The 17,867-nt window shown below is 39.8% G+C and overlaps 1 protein-coding gene across 4 annotated transcripts; it reads left to right on the forward strand.

Moving 5' to 3' along the window:
* Positions 1–3,450: 3,450 nt before the first annotated feature.
* Positions 3,451–17,622, forward strand: LOC100889671 (monocarboxylate transporter 5). 4 transcript variants are annotated; one of them, XM_030990565.1, is made up of 8 exons: positions 3,458–3,747; positions 10,393–11,202; positions 12,003–12,299; positions 13,428–13,548; positions 14,244–14,493; positions 16,327–16,470; positions 17,053–17,268; positions 17,559–17,622. In XM_030990565.1, the coding sequence occupies exons 2-6, from the start codon at positions 10,941–10,943 to the stop codon at positions 16,372–16,374; spliced, it is 978 nt and encodes a 325-aa protein (XP_030846425.1). In that variant the 5' UTR covers positions 3,458–3,747; positions 10,393–10,940; the 3' UTR covers positions 16,375–16,470; positions 17,053–17,268; positions 17,559–17,622. The 4 variants fall into 4 exon arrangements, with proteins under 4 accessions (XP_030846421.1, XP_030846423.1, XP_030846424.1 ...); XM_030990561.1 differs by lacking the exons at positions 16,327–16,470; positions 17,053–17,268; positions 17,559–17,622 and adding an exon at positions 15,310–15,563 and having other exon boundaries at positions 3,451–3,747; XM_030990563.1 differs by lacking the exons at positions 16,327–16,470; positions 17,053–17,268; positions 17,559–17,622 and adding an exon at positions 15,310–15,563 and having other exon boundaries at positions 3,451–3,743.
* Positions 17,623–17,867: the final 245 nt, after the last annotated feature.

The raw sequence follows: 17,867 nt of genomic DNA on the forward strand, positions 1-17,867 counted from the left end.
CGGCTCTTCAGCCACGACAATGAAGCTGCATCTCCGCCTTCAAGCCTCCGCACATCATCGCGTGAGCCCCTTCCTTCGTTTTCATCTCTCTTCATCTTCATTGGACTTTCGACGCCATTTCTATTCTGTCGTAAGCTTTCATTCATTATGTACATCGCATTTATTCATGTTCATTCTCATCCTTAATCATTATGTAATCTTCGTGCAATATTCACATTTTCAAGTCTGCTACTTTTGCTTGACTGCACTTTGCAAGTGCATTGTCAGCTCTGTTCAGTACCCAATAAATTAACGAAAAGGGAATACTTTCTTTCTTGTATTTTATTGCCAGTGCAACCTTGCTTCCTCGTAGCTAAAATAAAAATAAGAGTTATGTTGTGTGACGAGTGAACACGTTTTCAAATATCCATTCACAATACCTCACACTCATATCTCTAAACATTAATGCAAGGCTATCACGCGAGTAATCTCTTAATTTCTAACTTCCTGCTTTCCTCATCTCCCAGTCTCCCTTGCTTCAATATTCCTCGTTACTTCCTTCCAATTGAACTCCAACTTAATTGATGTTATAGACTGTATCTATTCTTCAACTACAGGTAGATGCAAATGTTACTCAAAATCCATTATATAAATCACACTCAGGATACAGCCAATCGACGAGAACTGCTTCAATCTATATTTTACATGTATCATTAATATATGGTTTTACAATGGCTATGGTGATGAGTTGTCTAGGTAACATGTTGATGTGTTTGTTAAAATGTATTACCATGGTGCACCTTCTTGGTTACAAAAAAAATATGTGTATGTATTAACGTAAGTTCGTGCCTTTACATATCACAGTAAAAATCAATGTTTTATATTTGATGCAGAATAATATTAATATTTGGAGATTAGAAACTCAAACAGTTTCCATAACCGTTCAAGTGTTTCAAGAAAAAGTTAAGCAAACTTTCTCCTGGATGTAAATTGGAATTTTAAGCGGTTTCATTGGAATTAATCGAGACATTCCCCTCGCTAGCGTGTAAATAAAAAATACGCCGGCCGGCCATACGTAAATGGCAGTGACGGTAACGACGAATTAGGAGGAAGGGATGCATACGTGAACTACAAGCGTATTGGGGATGATCATACTATCATTTTAGAGTGTGCAATCTGGGTCGGAATCCAGCATAATATATTTATAAAAAAAGAGGTTCACATAAAAGCACTCATGATAAAGCCGCGCCCGGCCCCTACAACATCATTTTGGATTTTCAGATGATGGGGCGGGTGGCAGGGGTAGGGGGCAAAGTTCGCCCCACTCTTCAAGTACCCCCCCCCCCAAAGGGCCACTTTTACTTTGTAAAGAAGTGCCCCTTCCCCTTTTTAACTCGGATAAGCGCACATTTCATCAACACATGTGCCCCCTTTCCTATCTGATAAGGGCTATTTAGAAAAATGAGGCCCTTCATTAATAAAAAGTGTCCCTTTTCATCTCTGGTAAACGACCATTTTCATATATGAGAAGTTAATTCTTTTCACTTCAGTGCGCTCTTCACCTCCGATAATTGCCCCTATTCATATCTGAGAGATGCTCATTTTACTTTGAAAAGTACCCCTTCCCCTCCTGATAAGTACTCTTTTCATCTATGATGGGTGCCCATTTTTACCTTTGCTAACTGCCCTTTAATTTTGAATCGTGCCCCTTTTCCTTTCTATTAAGGGACCTATCCCCTTTTCATAAATGCCCCATTTTACCTCTGATAAATCAATTTCTGATGGATGCCCCATTTTACCTCTGATAAATCAATTTCTGATGGATGCCCCTTTTCCGTCGACAAATGCCCATTTCCCATACTCATAAGTGCCCTATCTCATTTCTGGTGAGTGCCTCCTTTCAGATGTAAGAAGTGCCCAGTTTGAACCTTTGATAATTACTCTTTGTACCTTGACACATGCTCCTTTGCTTTTCTAATAAGTGTCTTTATCCCTTTCGATATGTGTCCCCTTAACCTCTCATCATCAGGCACGTAGGCACGGGGGGGGGGGGGGGGCGGGCACGTGCCCCCTTACCTGCTCATCATTAGTCTTGCACCTAATTTAAAGCGACTAAGAGTAATTTCCCCTAAAGCTCGCTCGCTCGCTCGCATTTATAGATGATACAATTATATGTCACTTTAAAACAAATGTTTTTTCAGTCTTCCGTGATGCTTATAACCCCATCATGATTTGGTTTTTTCCTCTTTATAAGATGTAATTTTTCACTCTGCGACCTCACAGATCCTACATTTTTTTCTCGCTCGCTTTGCTCGCTCGCAAATGAATATTCAGACAATCACACTCAGCCGAAAGTGTGATGCTTAAGCAATAACTTGTATGATATATAAAGAAAAACAAATATGAAATCGTCCCTGATAATGGGATCACAATGAAAGGGTATATACCAATGTCTAAAATAATGTATATTTTCGCTTTGTAGGTGCCCTTTTTTGTTGGTGCTTTCCACTTTGGAAATAGCTCCGCCGCCCCTGCTTACGCATTAGCGCCAGCGTTAATTTCACGCTTGCGCGCACAGGGTGTGTGTGTGTGTGTGTGTGTGTGTGGGGGGGGGTTCCTCTCTAGCTCTGAAGCTGATTTTTTTTAAACCTAGATTCGTACGATTCGGTTAATACTTTTAGAGGGAGTCTGAGGGGTGATGTGCCCCCCTCTGAAGCTGACATTTTTTTGGATTTTTGAAACTGGATTCGTGCGTTTTGGTTAACAATTTTTTGGGGAGTCTGATTTGATTTCAAAACACCTGCAGTTAATGCGGGATGGTGTTGCAGCTTCTCTTTCCCCGAAAACTTAAAAATTACTAATATACATTTGTTATATCTTATCTCGTATATTTTGGTGACAATTAACACTTTTCACAACATACTTAAGCTCAAATTTCCGCTCACTCGCTTCGCTCACTCGCCAAATTATTAAACCAGGAAATAGATATTGGGGCAAGAGGCTCCAGCCCCCACTGATGGAAATGTCAAAAAAATTGCGCGCGAGCATAACTTGAAAACGGGAAATGTTGATATCGGACAAGAGATGTGACGTGAGCATGTCCCCTTTCCAAAATAATTGTGCCCGTGTGTAGGTACCAGTACACTATTAAAGTACAGTGCTTCTAATATGACCTTGTCAGTATTGGTAAGTTTAAATAACGGTCTGCGCGAATTTCGAATTTCCGGCCCCCCCCCCCCCCCCCTATTGGAAAATCCTGGATCCGCGCCTGTAATGGTGATGCAAAATATGCAAATCATGATTCGTGATCACGATCCATGCTTCAACAAACGACTTGTCATATTATGCAACAGTAAAAGATTGTTGTTGTTGTGACACCAAATATGACATGACAGTCAGTCTAATGATGATGCAAAATATGCAAATCACAATTCGTGAACATGATCCATGCATCAACAAACGGCTTGTGCGTGCGTGCGTGCAGGATGTTGTCAAGTGACCTTTTTTCTTCTCCCTATGGATCGCGTGCTCACTACCATGATATACCAGCTAGAGCTAGATACAGCTTCAAAGCTCAACATGAGTGCGTGTGACATTCCATCATACATAGGTGAGGACAGAGGGAGGTCTAGCGGTGACATTTGGTGAGGACAACTCATCTGGTACCATCTCGGTTGTGAAACTAGAAGCAGACAAGTCTGTAATGAGAGCATGATGCAGTATAGAATCGTGGAAGAGGTTAGATATTCAGCTGAACATGTCATGTAGGTTCGTATAATTATTATAAGAGAATTGGCCAGTTCTAAAATCGTAAAAGTTATTATGCTATCTCTCCATGTCAAAGAACCGAAGAGTGACAGCAGTTTTGAAGTGGAAGATTCAACAGTTTTAAACGCTAGATTCAACCTTTATGATAATGAATCCAGTGGCGTAGTGGATTGTGGAACACATGGTTCACAGTTCGAATCCCGCTGCGGAGCTAATCTCCTTTGGCAATACGTAGATGTACATTTGCCTCTCTCCACCCAGAGTAAATGGATGGTAGGAATTTACAACTTGGATGCTTCGAGTCATCTAGGCCAAAGCCACGGTATAAGACTTTGTAGGCGCCTTGAACATCCTTTAGAGTGGATATGTGCACACTATTTAGTCTGTGTCGATCGGCAGTCGTGTCAAACGAGCGACTGTGGATATTGGCATGTATGGCAAATAAAAGGTTGAAACCACTCACCTGGCAAGTAAAATAGCGCAGGCGTCAGTGATGCATCATAATTATTGATGGGAAGAATTTTTGTTGTTGTTGTTTTGAGTTTTGTTGTTGTTTTGTGTTTTGTTGTTGTTTTTTTGTTTTGTTGTTGTTTTTTGTTTTGTTTCGTTTTGTTTTAAAGGTACTATGTCCCATTTACAGGCCCCAAAAATGAAAAAGTTAAATTCCAACTGCATTTGAAAGATAATACTGATTTAGAACTTCCCTAAAAAAACTTGGGGTTGAAAATGTCTTCGAGTGGGAAAATAACGACTATTAGTTGTCAAATCGACTTTAGGGCTATAGAGCCCAAAAGTAATAGTCTTGATTTTCAGACAATTGTACCGAATGGTCATACGTTTTATGCTGCGCAAAGATTCAATCAGTTTAATCTTGGCCATCACAAGAAGTGGGTTATTGATGTAGACAAATGCTCATGTACCCTTTACAACCTTTTTCATGTATGTTATTACCAAAGAAGAAAAAAGCCAGTCAGTCACTCAATAGTGTCTGACACTGAAGTCCAGCAAGTAAACGGGTTTCCTTGCATAATTTGAATATGAGGACACTGCTAACGTTTAAATTTCACAGATAGGACATACATGACATATTCATAATTCCTGCAAAGTTCTACAGAATTTGAGGTTGGCTGCAAAAGGGACATAGTACCTTTAAGATATAGGAAATAATGTGTGTTTCCCTCATCAAGACAGCTATCTTGAAGGTTCTGAATTACTAAAACTTGAGACCATTCGGGAACTCCTCCTCCTCCTGGTCTCCCGATAGGGGCTCTAAGGCAGCCCCCTGGACCCTATCTAAGATAAACCTTGGTTCTGTAACACTCTCTTTAGGAGGGGAAGAGTGTACGTGAGTGCGTGCGTGCGTGCGTGTGAGTGTGTGTGTGACACAGAGATAGAGAATTGGTTACAACGAAATAAAGCAATTGAGGCAGTACAAATTTCAAGGCATAGATTATAGTTTTTATTGCTCAAGACGGCTAATTTGAGGGTTCTGAATTGCTAAAACTCGATAGTGTCGGAGTCTCCGCTTCAGGACTCCCGAAATGGCTTTGCCCCCTTCCCCATGTTATATTTGTTGGTTTTTGGTTCTGGATCCTCGCTCTTATGGGCTTCATAATCAACCTTTTACAGTCGCATCTAATCAGTCTATTTCACAAAACAATCGCATATAAACTAGAATTTAATTTAATATGTTCAAGAGAGCTGAATGCGAATACCATTGTACCGATTTTGTATCAATAGTCAAGACCTTCAGGACGCAGTTAGACGTCCTATCGAGCTTCTTCCTTTACTCATTAAGATCATCCTTCCCCTCGACGGGTCCGATTCACCTTGAATCATCTGAGGTTAATCATCGGAAGATAAAGTTGGGTAGAGGTCAAGCGATCTTTTATGAAAGAAACTATCCGGAAACCCATGTAGCTCAAAAAGTGAACTTAAAGGGCAAACCAATATCCCTTGTAACAAGTTCATTTGTTTGAACGCAGAAAAATAAGATACATGTAAACAAAATGGCGAAAATTGGGAATAGATCGGACCAAGAATAACCAAATTTAAATGTTTGAAATATGAGATCACTAAATTATATGCACATCTCAAATTAGCAGTTTGGCCACTGGATGGTGACGTAGACGCGGATAAACATAACTCTCCCGTTTGTCGTGTAAACAAAAATATATATTTTTTTTTTCTTCTCCTAAGTGACTTTTCCTTTTGGCACTACTTAAAATATATAATATAGATAGCATATTGATTATTTTAGCTTCTCTAAAGAGAATAGACACTCCTGAGTCATATATTTTTGAAAAATTGAAACTGTAGTTATTTTTGTGTTGGAACAAATGGAAAAGTTGTCCTACGCTAGCTACATCACATAGACATCACTGATTCAGCCAATTTGAAGTTATGATTAAAACTTTCAAAAAATCAAAAATTGATCATTTGTTGTCCGATTCATTCAAACTTTAACTAGTCTAGTTTTCTGGTGTTTCTGCTTTCCTCGAGAGTAGTTTGCTATCAAGGTAGGATTTCCCTTTAACTGAAAGAAGATGGCAGCCCGTCGGTCAGTCTATGCGCAACGAAGCTCACTGGTTAAACCATACGTAGCTCGTATCTCACATAATCCCGTAGCTCGTGAGTCACGAGATATAATCATAGTGATAACTAATTGATACTCCATTATTCTTGTTTTTTACATAATGAAAATGATATGCCACTCTTATATAGCTCATATCACATTACGATATAAAGTCTCTATGCACTTCCCAAGGACTTTGGATATTACAACAGCATTTAGTGTATTCAAGGAATAAATCATACCATGTACCCATTTACTACACTTAGGCAGGGGCGTCGCTAGACCTTGTTCAGTGGGGTGTGTAGAGCCGGGCCATCAATTACCGAAAAAATAGCCACCAATAAAGCGTTGGTCACAACCCACCGTGCGTGTTTTTAGTCCGTACGGTTTTTGGGGAGGCCACGGCCGCCACGTTTTTTCTGAAAACGTAGGGAGGGAGTGGCAAAGGCAGGGAGGGAGTACCAGTAACGTACGTCACACGCACGGTACGTGTAGGTACGTACAGTATAATGTTGCTGTTTTGAATTTATCTGTATGACGAGAAATGAAATTGTTTAGTCAAAATGATATTTCCATGTTTATCATGCATTGTTCAGCTGATAATTGTTTAGTCACAGATTACGTGTTCGCCTGGGTGAAGATAACCTTTTAGCATTGGTAAACTTTGTAGCGTTTGAGACTGTGTACTTCATTTTATTGAAATACCCTACAAAAAAATTGTGTAAACTGACTAGCTTCTGATACTCTACTCACAAAACATTTATGAAAAACAGTGATGAACAAGAAAGTAACGTTGATGATTAAATTAGTCATATTTCCCATTGAAAAACTCCACCATCTTTTTTTCAAGAACTGCCTTTTTTCGTTACGATCAACATTTAAACCTTTCAGCTAGAACATGATAACCATGGCGTGCAAGAAAGAGACTATACCACACAGTACTGTTTTGAATACCTCTTTTTTCTTCAGGTAAAAAATCTTTGCAGATGATGAGGACGATGATGATGCAAAAGATAAAGACATTTTAGCATATTTACAAGTACTGTATAATGTTTGAAATAACCATCGTATTCCATGGATGTATACCTGATGAGTCTTTTCCACAAAATCCTAAATGTGCGTTTGCAATACAGTATTGATGATAATTGATGATGATATGTTTGGTATGAATTATTATTTGATATTTTTAATTTATGTTTACCTCTTTTTTGTTTATTGTTGTAAAGAACTTATTGGCATGCTCCCAGTAGATTTTCATCATGTGTTTGATCTTGTTATTGAAAACAAGATCAAACACATCATCATAATCAAGTTCGAGTTCAAGTTCAAGTGAATCTACAGAGTGCAACCAAAAACTTCTTAACAACAATTGACATTTTTTTCAGGAAGCCTAACAATAAAAGCTGTTTTTGATTCCAAGAGTATCGTAGAGACAATGAACAAATAAGAATAATAATACAACGTCGTTAAGCGTGAGACCGTTCACTTCTTTCTCTCCCCGCCAAATAATCCGATCAAAAGAATCAACTGAGGGTAATCAACTGTTAAACGAATTTATTATGAGTCCTTGAAAAATGAATTAATACTGCTTGTCAAGTATTATTGAAGAGCAGCAAAGGCGAACGCGATTGTCGCTACGATTCAGAAGTCGTTGCTTGGATTGCTTTTCTCTCAAAATTACCGTGAGATATCAAGCTACATAAAAGTTAGATCTATGATCGACAAAAAAGATATTGTCTTGGAAACAGTCAGATACATTACAACTTAAATGAATAAAACATAATGCAAATGAATAAGACTAGAATGAATAGGACACAAGTTCATTTTTACCATTTAAATCATCCAGTACCAAATACCGAAGCAAAATTCGAGCCAGATGCATATAATGGTAAGCTTAAAAACAATGAGTCATTACAAATTGTAAATTGTCAAGCCTTTGAGTTAATCGTCTAGACGTATTGCAAAAGATAATTAGGATAATAAGGATCAGAATGATACCTCTACTACTAGGCCTATTTTTACATGTATTATACTACACTACTGCCATTGTTGAGTATCATGAAATTGTTTCACACAATAAAAATCCCATGTGTTTTATACGCGCCCGGCTACGAGCCGTCAAAATCAAAGCGTTCTATGTAATTTGTGTTTTCACGAAATGACGGTTGTGTTAAAAGTTCAAACAGAGGAATAAAAAAGCAGCTACAGAAAGAGGAAAATGTACTCTATCTCGTAGTTCGAGTTATTTTATCCGTACATCAATTAAACATAACGTTTTGCCGTATGTAGTGTCCACTTCGGAAATTCCATCCACGAGAGAAAAATTCCGTATGTTTTACGCGCGCGGCTACGAGCCGTCACTTCGTGAAAACAAAATTACAGCGCGTCCTTGAATTTCGTGTTTTCACGAAGTGACGGTTATGTTTACTGCTCATTTCCCCAAAAATATAAGAAATTATGGAAATAATTAAACATAGAACTAAACATTGAGATATGTTCTATCCAAGGATATAACATTTATTTGCCCTTGATACATTAAAAAGGTTGAGATTATAATTTGAAAGTTTGAAAGCGATTTATTCAAAACTAACTTTCTTTTAATTGCACGCTCATCTGTCACTTCGTGAAAATAGGGACGATATATATATATATATATACATGTATATATATATATATACACGGGGTGTGGTTACCCGACGTTTATCATCTTTGTAATTGCTTAACTTCATCAAAGGTATATAGGTCACTACAGAATATGGAAAAGAAAATCACACTATTTGAATATCTGGTCTACAAGAGAATGATTAGAATATCATAGAAAGATATGAAAACTAACAGAAAATACTGCATATTGCAGGGCTTAAACAAGTTATCCTGATATAAATGGTTATGAAAAAGAAAGGCAAAATATTTTGGCCATTAAAATATGTCATAGGCTCTTAAAGGATTTCTTAGATGGAAAAGTAGAAGGTCCCAGATCAAGAGGGACACCAGGAACTAAATTGTAGTGAGCTTGTGAGGCATTGATACATATGGAGTGGAATGAAAATGCAAGAGTGCACTAGGAAGGCTGAAAACAAAGATTTTTGAAGAAGAAAATGTTGCAATCGGGCTCTAAGCTTGGAGATGGTACCTTTATAAACAGAGAAAGGGTTGCAGTGATATTAACAGAGAGCTTGTCTAACCATACAACTGTATTCAAAAGCAGGTTTGAGTGTGATCAAATTATTCAACTATATATATCAACGTAATCATTTAGAAACCAATAGATAAATTGATGATATCAATTTGGAGGCCAAGGTTGTGAAACAGAGATATATATTTGGCTTCTTTTAACTCATGATATTAAAGATGAAAAGGTATTAGCAGGATGTCATGCTTGGGTGAGAGGAGAAGAGGACGGCCTGATAAGTGCGACCAAAGTAACAGACAAGTCACTGAGAGAGAGATTTGCCTACTTGACAGGATCCCCCCCCCCCCCCATCGGTCAATTTCTTTTATGAGACAAATCCAAGCAAATGTATTATGAAGGACCGAATTCGTGTACCTTTCGCCCGACAAAGTCCGGCCCGAGAATTATTTTAAAAGGGGGTTAATTTGACTTTGCACCCGGAGATTTCTTTAAAAAGGGGTGTTTTTTTTTTTCTTCTCTCTCTTCGGATTCCTGAGAAATTAAAGAGGGGTTTATAAAATAATTAAAAGGGGGTGTCAGTTTTCTCTCTCTCTCTCTCTCTCTAAACTCCTGAGAAATTTAAAAAGGGGGTTGTATAATATCTTGAATTATCATAGATATGGGGGAACATTGAGCAGTGTTCCGGATTTAGGGGATCTCCAAGGCAGGAAAAGCCTGCGAAAGGGGGTACAGACATGTTGGCAGTCCTGAGATAGGGGTGCTTTCAAAGGATACGCGTATCCTAAATAACAATGGAGGGGGCGGTGACAGGACAGAGTAGCCTGGAAAGGGTTTGTCCATGAGGTTACCAGGAGTCTGGGACGTCTCACTTATCACCTAACAACAACATTAATTGATGATATTCTTCTTTCTTTCATTTTTTATCTCTACTGTACAGATAGCACTTCCTATGTCAAAGGCAGTACTGGAACAGGAACTAGTGTATGCCATTTCATGACATCCAACAAAATAATCAATCCGTAAAGCGCCCGTCGACCACCTTCTACTCATCTACTCTCAACGTTTTCTATGTAACGTAATTTTGAACTATACGAATTTCGCGCTGTCTGTATCACATAAAAAGTAGCTTTAAATAACAAACTGATAAAGATAAAGCTTTCTTCGCCTGCGTAAAATTGATAGAACAGTTACTTCCCAACCCAACTGGATATTTCTCAAAGTGTGGAGCATCTAAGGTAACATGAAGGCGTTTTCATTGATGTTTTCTCGTTGCCTTCTTTGAAATGATTAGTTGTGACTTCATATACTCAGATATTTACGAATCCAGTCACTATTAAACCACTCACACTCGAAATACAGTGGTGCCTGGGGACCTGACCAACTCTTTTGAAATCTTAGTGAAAATTCTGAAGAAGAAAAAATATGTTGGGGTCTTCTATACAAAACTGTAATAATAAATATAAAACCTGTTAAAACTCGCTAATCATGACTTGTATTGGGAAACGTGTGGCTGCGATCGCTGGACGAAGCGGAGATCGTACGAAGCAAGACGATGTCGATCTCAAAGACAGTGCCGCCAAAGTGAAGGTCACCTGCAAGGCATTGTGGGAAGATCCGATGTATTTCCGCTGGGTCACTACATTCATCTGGGCTCTAGTCGGCGCTTTCAACTTTGGTATCATCGGGGATTTTACCTTGTTCTTTATCTACCTCGAAGAGGATCTCAAATCTTCAGTACTGGAATTAAGTAAGGATAATTGTTAGAATTATTTTTGAATAAACAGTCTTTTCAATCGTTCATAATTTGTCTTGATAATCATAGCTGTGAATGTCATTTCTATTATTAATTTCTATCTGCATAAAGAAAAACGATGTGATCTGCAATAATCATTTTACAGTTTACAGCAGGGCAACGTACGTACGCAATAGCGGTCGAATCCATGCGATACGTCACAACGGGTCGTGCGCAAACAAGACGAAGGATTACGATGTTTTATATTTTTCAAAGAATGTTTTAAATGGCCTACAAACTGAAATTAACATGTAGTTTGAGGTCGATTCCCCTTTAATGATCTTATTTCAAAATACCATCAACATAAGACCGTGAGTATAAGATCGAAAGAAGACCGTTTTAAGACATTTCGCTGGAATTTAAGACATTGGCAAGATCATTAAATGTTTAAGCCATTTTGTCCGGCCTGTTCATAATCATATTTCGCTGACATCACGCCTGGTGGAAAAACATAATTAGTACTAGGTGTACAAGTCTGCACACAGCAAACCCGTAGTCCCGTCAAGAAATACCCCCTAGTCTCAAGAAGAGTCTTGGGGTGGGGAAAGGAAGATAATAATTTTACCATACGTGAGAATGGTCGGAAAATGCAGAGCAATTACCTGGGCCTTGTGGTCATAAAGCTGAAGGCTTATCCTGGTGAATTACAACCCCTGTTTTGGGGGTAAACATCCTAATTATGTCGAATTCCCTATGAGAGCCTGTAGTCATTAATGTGCGTCTTTAACAATCTTGTCGTTTTCACTAATTCCCAGATTGGCTAGGTACCCTTCCATGGATCCTCTTCACCGTGTTTGCACCCCTCACCACACCCCTGGTCAAAGTGCTTGGTTACCGATCGACGCTCGTAGGATCGAACCTCGCTTGCGCCCTTGGGCTGTTTGCTACCAGCTTCCCGCACCAGATTTGGCCTATGTATATCACGTATAGTTTGGTGTACGGTGGAGGCGCGGTCATCTATTACGTAGCTGGATGCTTCTATATCACGGGCTATTTCGACCAGAAGTCCTGTACTGGACCGGTGTCTTCTATGGGATTCTTTTTCGAGCTAGGTAAGATGGAAAAGGGCGCCAGAAACCAGGGGCGGATCCGCGGTTATTCTTTGGCCGGCTGAGTCTGCGCAATTTTTTTTATCTAGGTTTGCCCCCCCCCCCCCCCTCTTGCTGCCGGCTGATCCGCCCCCGATCCCAGGATATAACATTTATTTGCCCTTGATACACTAAAGAGGTTGAGATTGGGGGGGGGGGGGGTATGCGGACACTTTTTTTTTTTTTTGGTCTCGAAATTTGAAAATTTGACATTTTTCTTCGTTAGGTGGGGGGGGGGGGGTAAGGTCACCTTTTTTAGGTTAGCCGTGGGCATATATTTTTTATTTTTTATAACCCCCAAACCCCCCCCCCCCCCTGCGTACGCCCCTGCATGTGCCAAAGATGTATTGCTATATACTACATCCAAGATGTCTACCAAAACTCTCGATTCGTTGGTGAAATATCAAGAGAAAAGAACAAAGATTAGAATACATATTTTGAAATAAATTAAAATATAAGGAAGGAATAAGTAGAGAAAAAAAAATAAAAATCACAGCGCGTCCTTGAATTTCGTGTTTTCACGAAGTGACGGTTATGTTTACAGCTCATTCCCCCCCCCCCAAAAAAAAAAATATATAAAAACATAGAACTAAACAAATATATATATGTTCTATCCCAGGCAGGCGCCGGTAGAATCGGTCCGTCCACCCCCCCCCCCCCCCTAGCCCCCAAAACGGTAAAAATACAGGATAGTAACGTAAATCTTACCTTTTTTAAACAAAAAAACAAAAGCGTCCCCCCTGATCATCCGCTCTGACCCCCTCCCCAAAAAATATTTTTTAAAAATTATTTAAAAAAATATATATATTTTCAAAATGTTGCCCCCCCCCCAAAAAAAAAAATAAATAAAAAATGAGTGGTCCTCCTCTCCAGCACCCCCCCCCCCACACCCTCTTGCTGCCGGCTGGATCCGCCCCTGCCAGAAACCGTTAATGACGGTATGGCTTCGTTCAGATTTTAAGATTATGATGAGTACCCGGTTGCTCTTGATTTTATTTCTTGAACGTTTTTGCGATAATATTCTAAAAGCATACATACAAAATTAAATACATAAACGTAAATTAACTACTCGATTACGATTTTTTTTAACAGCTGTACTAGTGTTCAGTCCTGTGATTCAAGTCACGGCCGATGCTTGGGGATGGCGTTGGTCGCTCCGCCTCCTCTCTGCATGTACACTCGTCGTGTCCGGACTACTCATCATATTCATCAGGTAACTTTACATTCTCGCCATATTCTTTTACTTTCGATACTTTAACTTTACTTTATTAAATCATAATTGAAAATTTGTTTTGTTTATACATGCGCGATACAAATTTATACAGACGTGACAGAGTGATAAGATACGGTATAATGTAACAAATACATGTCGCTAACAAGGGTATGGGATGGTTCTAGCGCGAGTCCACACATTGAGGGGGCCCGTAAAACGGAGGGGGCGGTTACCAGTCTTGGAAAATGAAATGTAAGTTCATAAGGCAATTGATTAGGGGGTGCTGAATATGGTCCATGCATCTTCTTTGTTGGTTCTACCCCCCCCCCCTTTCCCTTTCTTTTTTCGATTTTTCTTTCCTTTTCCTTGTTTCATCACTCGAATGGAGGGGAGAGCGCGTGCCCCAGGTATCTAAGCCACTGCTTGTACAATATCTAACGATCCGTCTCAATGCGGAAAAAGTTGACAAGAGCGAAATGGAGCGGAGAAGCTGATTTTTTGTTGTTGACAGGTTTGACTGGATAATTGTCTCCTTCAAGGAAAAAAAATTGTGTAGCAGAACCTGTCTATGAAAACTACCTCTCTAAAACGACCGCTATTTTTACATATCTGGACCGACCTCGGGTAAATAGGTGTATAACCGGAATTCAACCTAATCATGGTTTCTTATCAATTCTATAATATGCTTTTTCCAGGAAACCGCCATTAGATCTTTCTGGGCGAATTGTCAGTCCCATTTCCGACGATGACGATCAAAGAGAAAGGTCAAGTAACGACCACGAATCATACTTGGAGTTGGCGACTACGAAGGCTGAAACCGGCAAAGTCAGCGTGACGACATCGCGAGGGAGGTACCTCAAGATAATGTCGATGCCATCCTTCTGGATCTTGGAGTTAACCGTAATCTTGTCTTTCACATCGTTGTCTTTCAGCCTCATTAATCTCGTAAGTATAGCATAAGACTCCTCCATAACACTCGAATCGAGATTTAACGGGATATTCTATAAGTATATGCTTGTGTAGCCGCGTAGCTACATAATTACGGAGGCACGCCCCCCCCCCCCCCCCATCAAATGGAGAAATGGAAAGAGAAGAGAAAGTGAGAGAAAGAAGAAGGAGAAAAAAAGGGGCAACATGAAAAGAAAATGATAAGACCCCAACCACACCCTCCCCTAAATACTCAGTGGTTCTTTGCTCTTGCATTAAATCTAGCTAGTAAATCCAGCGCCCCATGACACCAGTGCCCCTCGATAGAAAGGCCCATGCTTCGCCCCTGAGCTTGCATACAGTGTCGATTTGGAACGATTATCATAGTCATGATGGGTTTTTTTTATACTAAAGGTGTCGTGGTCTAGTGTATACGTCGCTTGACTATGAATCACAATGTTCGCGGTTCGAGTCTCGCAGTAGCACTAATGTACTTTGGCAACATACTATGCTACATTTGCCACTCTCCTCCAAGGTGTAGGAAATGGGCAACCTAGGTTCTCTACTATGATCCTGGAAAATAGAATATAAACGAAGGCGCAAAGACGTTCAAGAAATCAACGAGGACATTTTCGATACCATATTATATGTTATCATGTGATATTATCATGTTTGGATTTTGTAAAGAATCATTGTCACGTGACGCAGAAGTGTGCATTAAAATTCTCTAATGTTGATTTTTCTTTTCTTTTTTGGTTTAAGTCTTTGTGATCGTGTTTGAAATAACATAATTTTCCCTCTTTTCCGCTTTCTGTCTTTCCGTTTGAAATATAGGGCAGCTACCTCACATCTGTAGGCGTCTCTACTAGAGTGACGGTGATTTTACACTCATTTTTGGCTGGTGGAGGGGTGGTTGGCCGAGCGCTTGTGATGTTCTTTTCGCACAAGCTTCCCGTCCCCATTTCAAGCATCTTTCCAGTAATCTCTATTTTGAATTGTTTTCTAACTATTCTCATCTTAACCACGTCTAGTGTGCCGGTGCTCTACATTTATTCTACAAGTGAGTCCCTCGGAAGTTAAACAATGTATTCATCTATTCGTTTGTTTTATTGTCATTTCATTCTCTGCGAGTGAATGTGGGGCACGTGACCACTGTACCCCCCCCCCCCCTTTGATGAATGGCGGAAGGGGGGGGGGCTAACACGACCCCTTCCTCTCCTTCCACTCATTGCATGACTTTGTTTTCTCGTATTTCATCACATTTCCCAGTGACATTCAAATGATCACCCCCCCCCCCCCCACCCCCACTCAGTGTCATTTAGGGAACGCGTATTAAAGCATGATCCCTACCTTTGAAAGTACCCCCTTTCTCCCCCTATTGAAGGGCATTGACTCTCACACGACAGGTCCTGGGTTCAATCCTTGCTCGATGGAGACAGTGATAATTAACTCAAATTTACCCTTCTCTTGTCGTGTATATTAGGTACCTGACAGTCGTTGTGGAGGTAATAGCTGAAAAGCTCTCATCACGAAGAGCAGTTTTGGGAATGATGAGGCTACCTCAGGAAAAATCATATATTTTCTACTGAATTCCACAATCGGAAATAATCCCCCGAAATGTCAACCTAAGGCTCAGTCCAGTAACCTGTGTGCCACTGGACTCTCATACGAGAGGTCTCAGGTTCGATCCTCGACCGGTGCTTAAATCACTGGATAATAAAGTATTGGCAATAACGATTGCAGGGCCATCGGTGAAAGCTGGATGACATTGTGTCTTGATGCGGTTATCCTACATGTAAAATATCATTTTCTGTTATCAGTTATTAATGATCGTCTCCTAACTTTCTATAGCTGTTGATTTTCTCCGGGCTCTCTACCTATCCATGGCGACCGGACTAGCGGTTGAACTCTTTGGTATAGAGAACGCGGCTCCGGCATACGTGGGAATCTTCTTTGCGTATGGTTTCGCAGGTGTCCTGGCTGCCGTCCTACCAGGTTAGATATTATATATATATATATATATGTCACTTTACTGAGAAACTCTTTTCTCCCACTACACCCTTCAGAAAATGGTTCTAAAGGGTTCTTGCCGTTGCCTTTTCGATGTCATCGGCCAACTCAACCTAATAAGATAAATGTCAACTGGCACTCAGACCGTAATTACATGGCCCTGAAGCTAAAATATTGAGTGGCCTTAGGGGAACTTACCCGAACTCCTCATTGGTCAGTCCGCCCCATCTCTTGTTTCAAAGAGATAGAACTCATTTTTATAGTATGCAATCGGTCGAATCGCAGTTGTTTTCAGTTTGAAATTATGTCTCGACCTTTGTTTGTTTTTTTTCTGATTCTGACTTTTATATTGTGTTTACTGATTTCTTTCCCTTTTATCTAGGCTATATGAATTTCTATATTTCTTTTTTGTTCTTCTTCTTTTGTAATGTACTAATTGGAAACCGCAACAAAAAGATTTTGCTGATCATTCCATCCCACAAAAAAATAAAAATAAAGAACTAATGATAAAATTATTTTCATAAATGCTAAAATGGCAATATATATTTCTTTTGTTTACCTTTAAAGGTATCACGCACCAGCTAACGGGATCATACACCGTCACCGTGATTATTTGTGCAGTCTTCTGGGGTATTTCTTTCATTCTATTCGCCGTTGTCTACATCCTGTTTCGCCGCAGACAGCAGAGATCTTCCAAAGATGATTGTAAGAACAAGGTCCCGCGCAGTACGAAGACATCGACGAATTTAGAAGACAGTGAACAGCCGTTTTTATTAGAGATTGGTTCTTCTTCTTCTTCTTCTTCTTCTTCAAGATAATCTGCCTCCTTCAATACTGAAGATTCTTGCAGATGCCGTATACTCGGCCTGATTGGGGTGTGCAGGTGGACCATTACACCGGGGTTTCCCCCTTCTCTTATACGAATAGTGCAATGGGTTCTTAACGTGCAAGGGTGGTGACTCTCCTGTACACGGGGCCTCCATTTAACGTCCTATCCGAGGGACGGAGTGTTTTCCACTTGACATAACCTGCGTCTATGAACAAGGGAAGGGGCACGTTAACACACAACGCAGGTTCTGTCATACAGTCAGAATAAAAGTGTAATGATAAATGTTTTATGTTATTTGATGAAAGAATAGTTATATATATATATATATATATATATATATATATATATATATATATATATATATATAAATATATATACAATAACGGAATTTCAATAACGATAATTATGGTACAGCTTGTGTGGGTAATTTACTACTTACTACCTCACTGACATTACCTCTCTCTCTCTCTCTCTCTCGTTTTCTCCCCCCCCCCCCCCCCCCACCCTCCCCTCACTCTCTCTCTCTCTCTCTCTCTCTCTCTCCCTCCCCCTC

This window comes from Strongylocentrotus purpuratus, unplaced genomic scaffold (assembly GCF_000002235.5).
Source record: "Strongylocentrotus purpuratus isolate Spur 01 unplaced genomic scaffold, Spur_5.0 spur5_scaffold_19, whole genome shotgun sequence".
NCBI classification, from domain to species: Eukaryota; Metazoa; Echinodermata; class Echinoidea; order Camarodonta; family Strongylocentrotidae; genus Strongylocentrotus; species Strongylocentrotus purpuratus.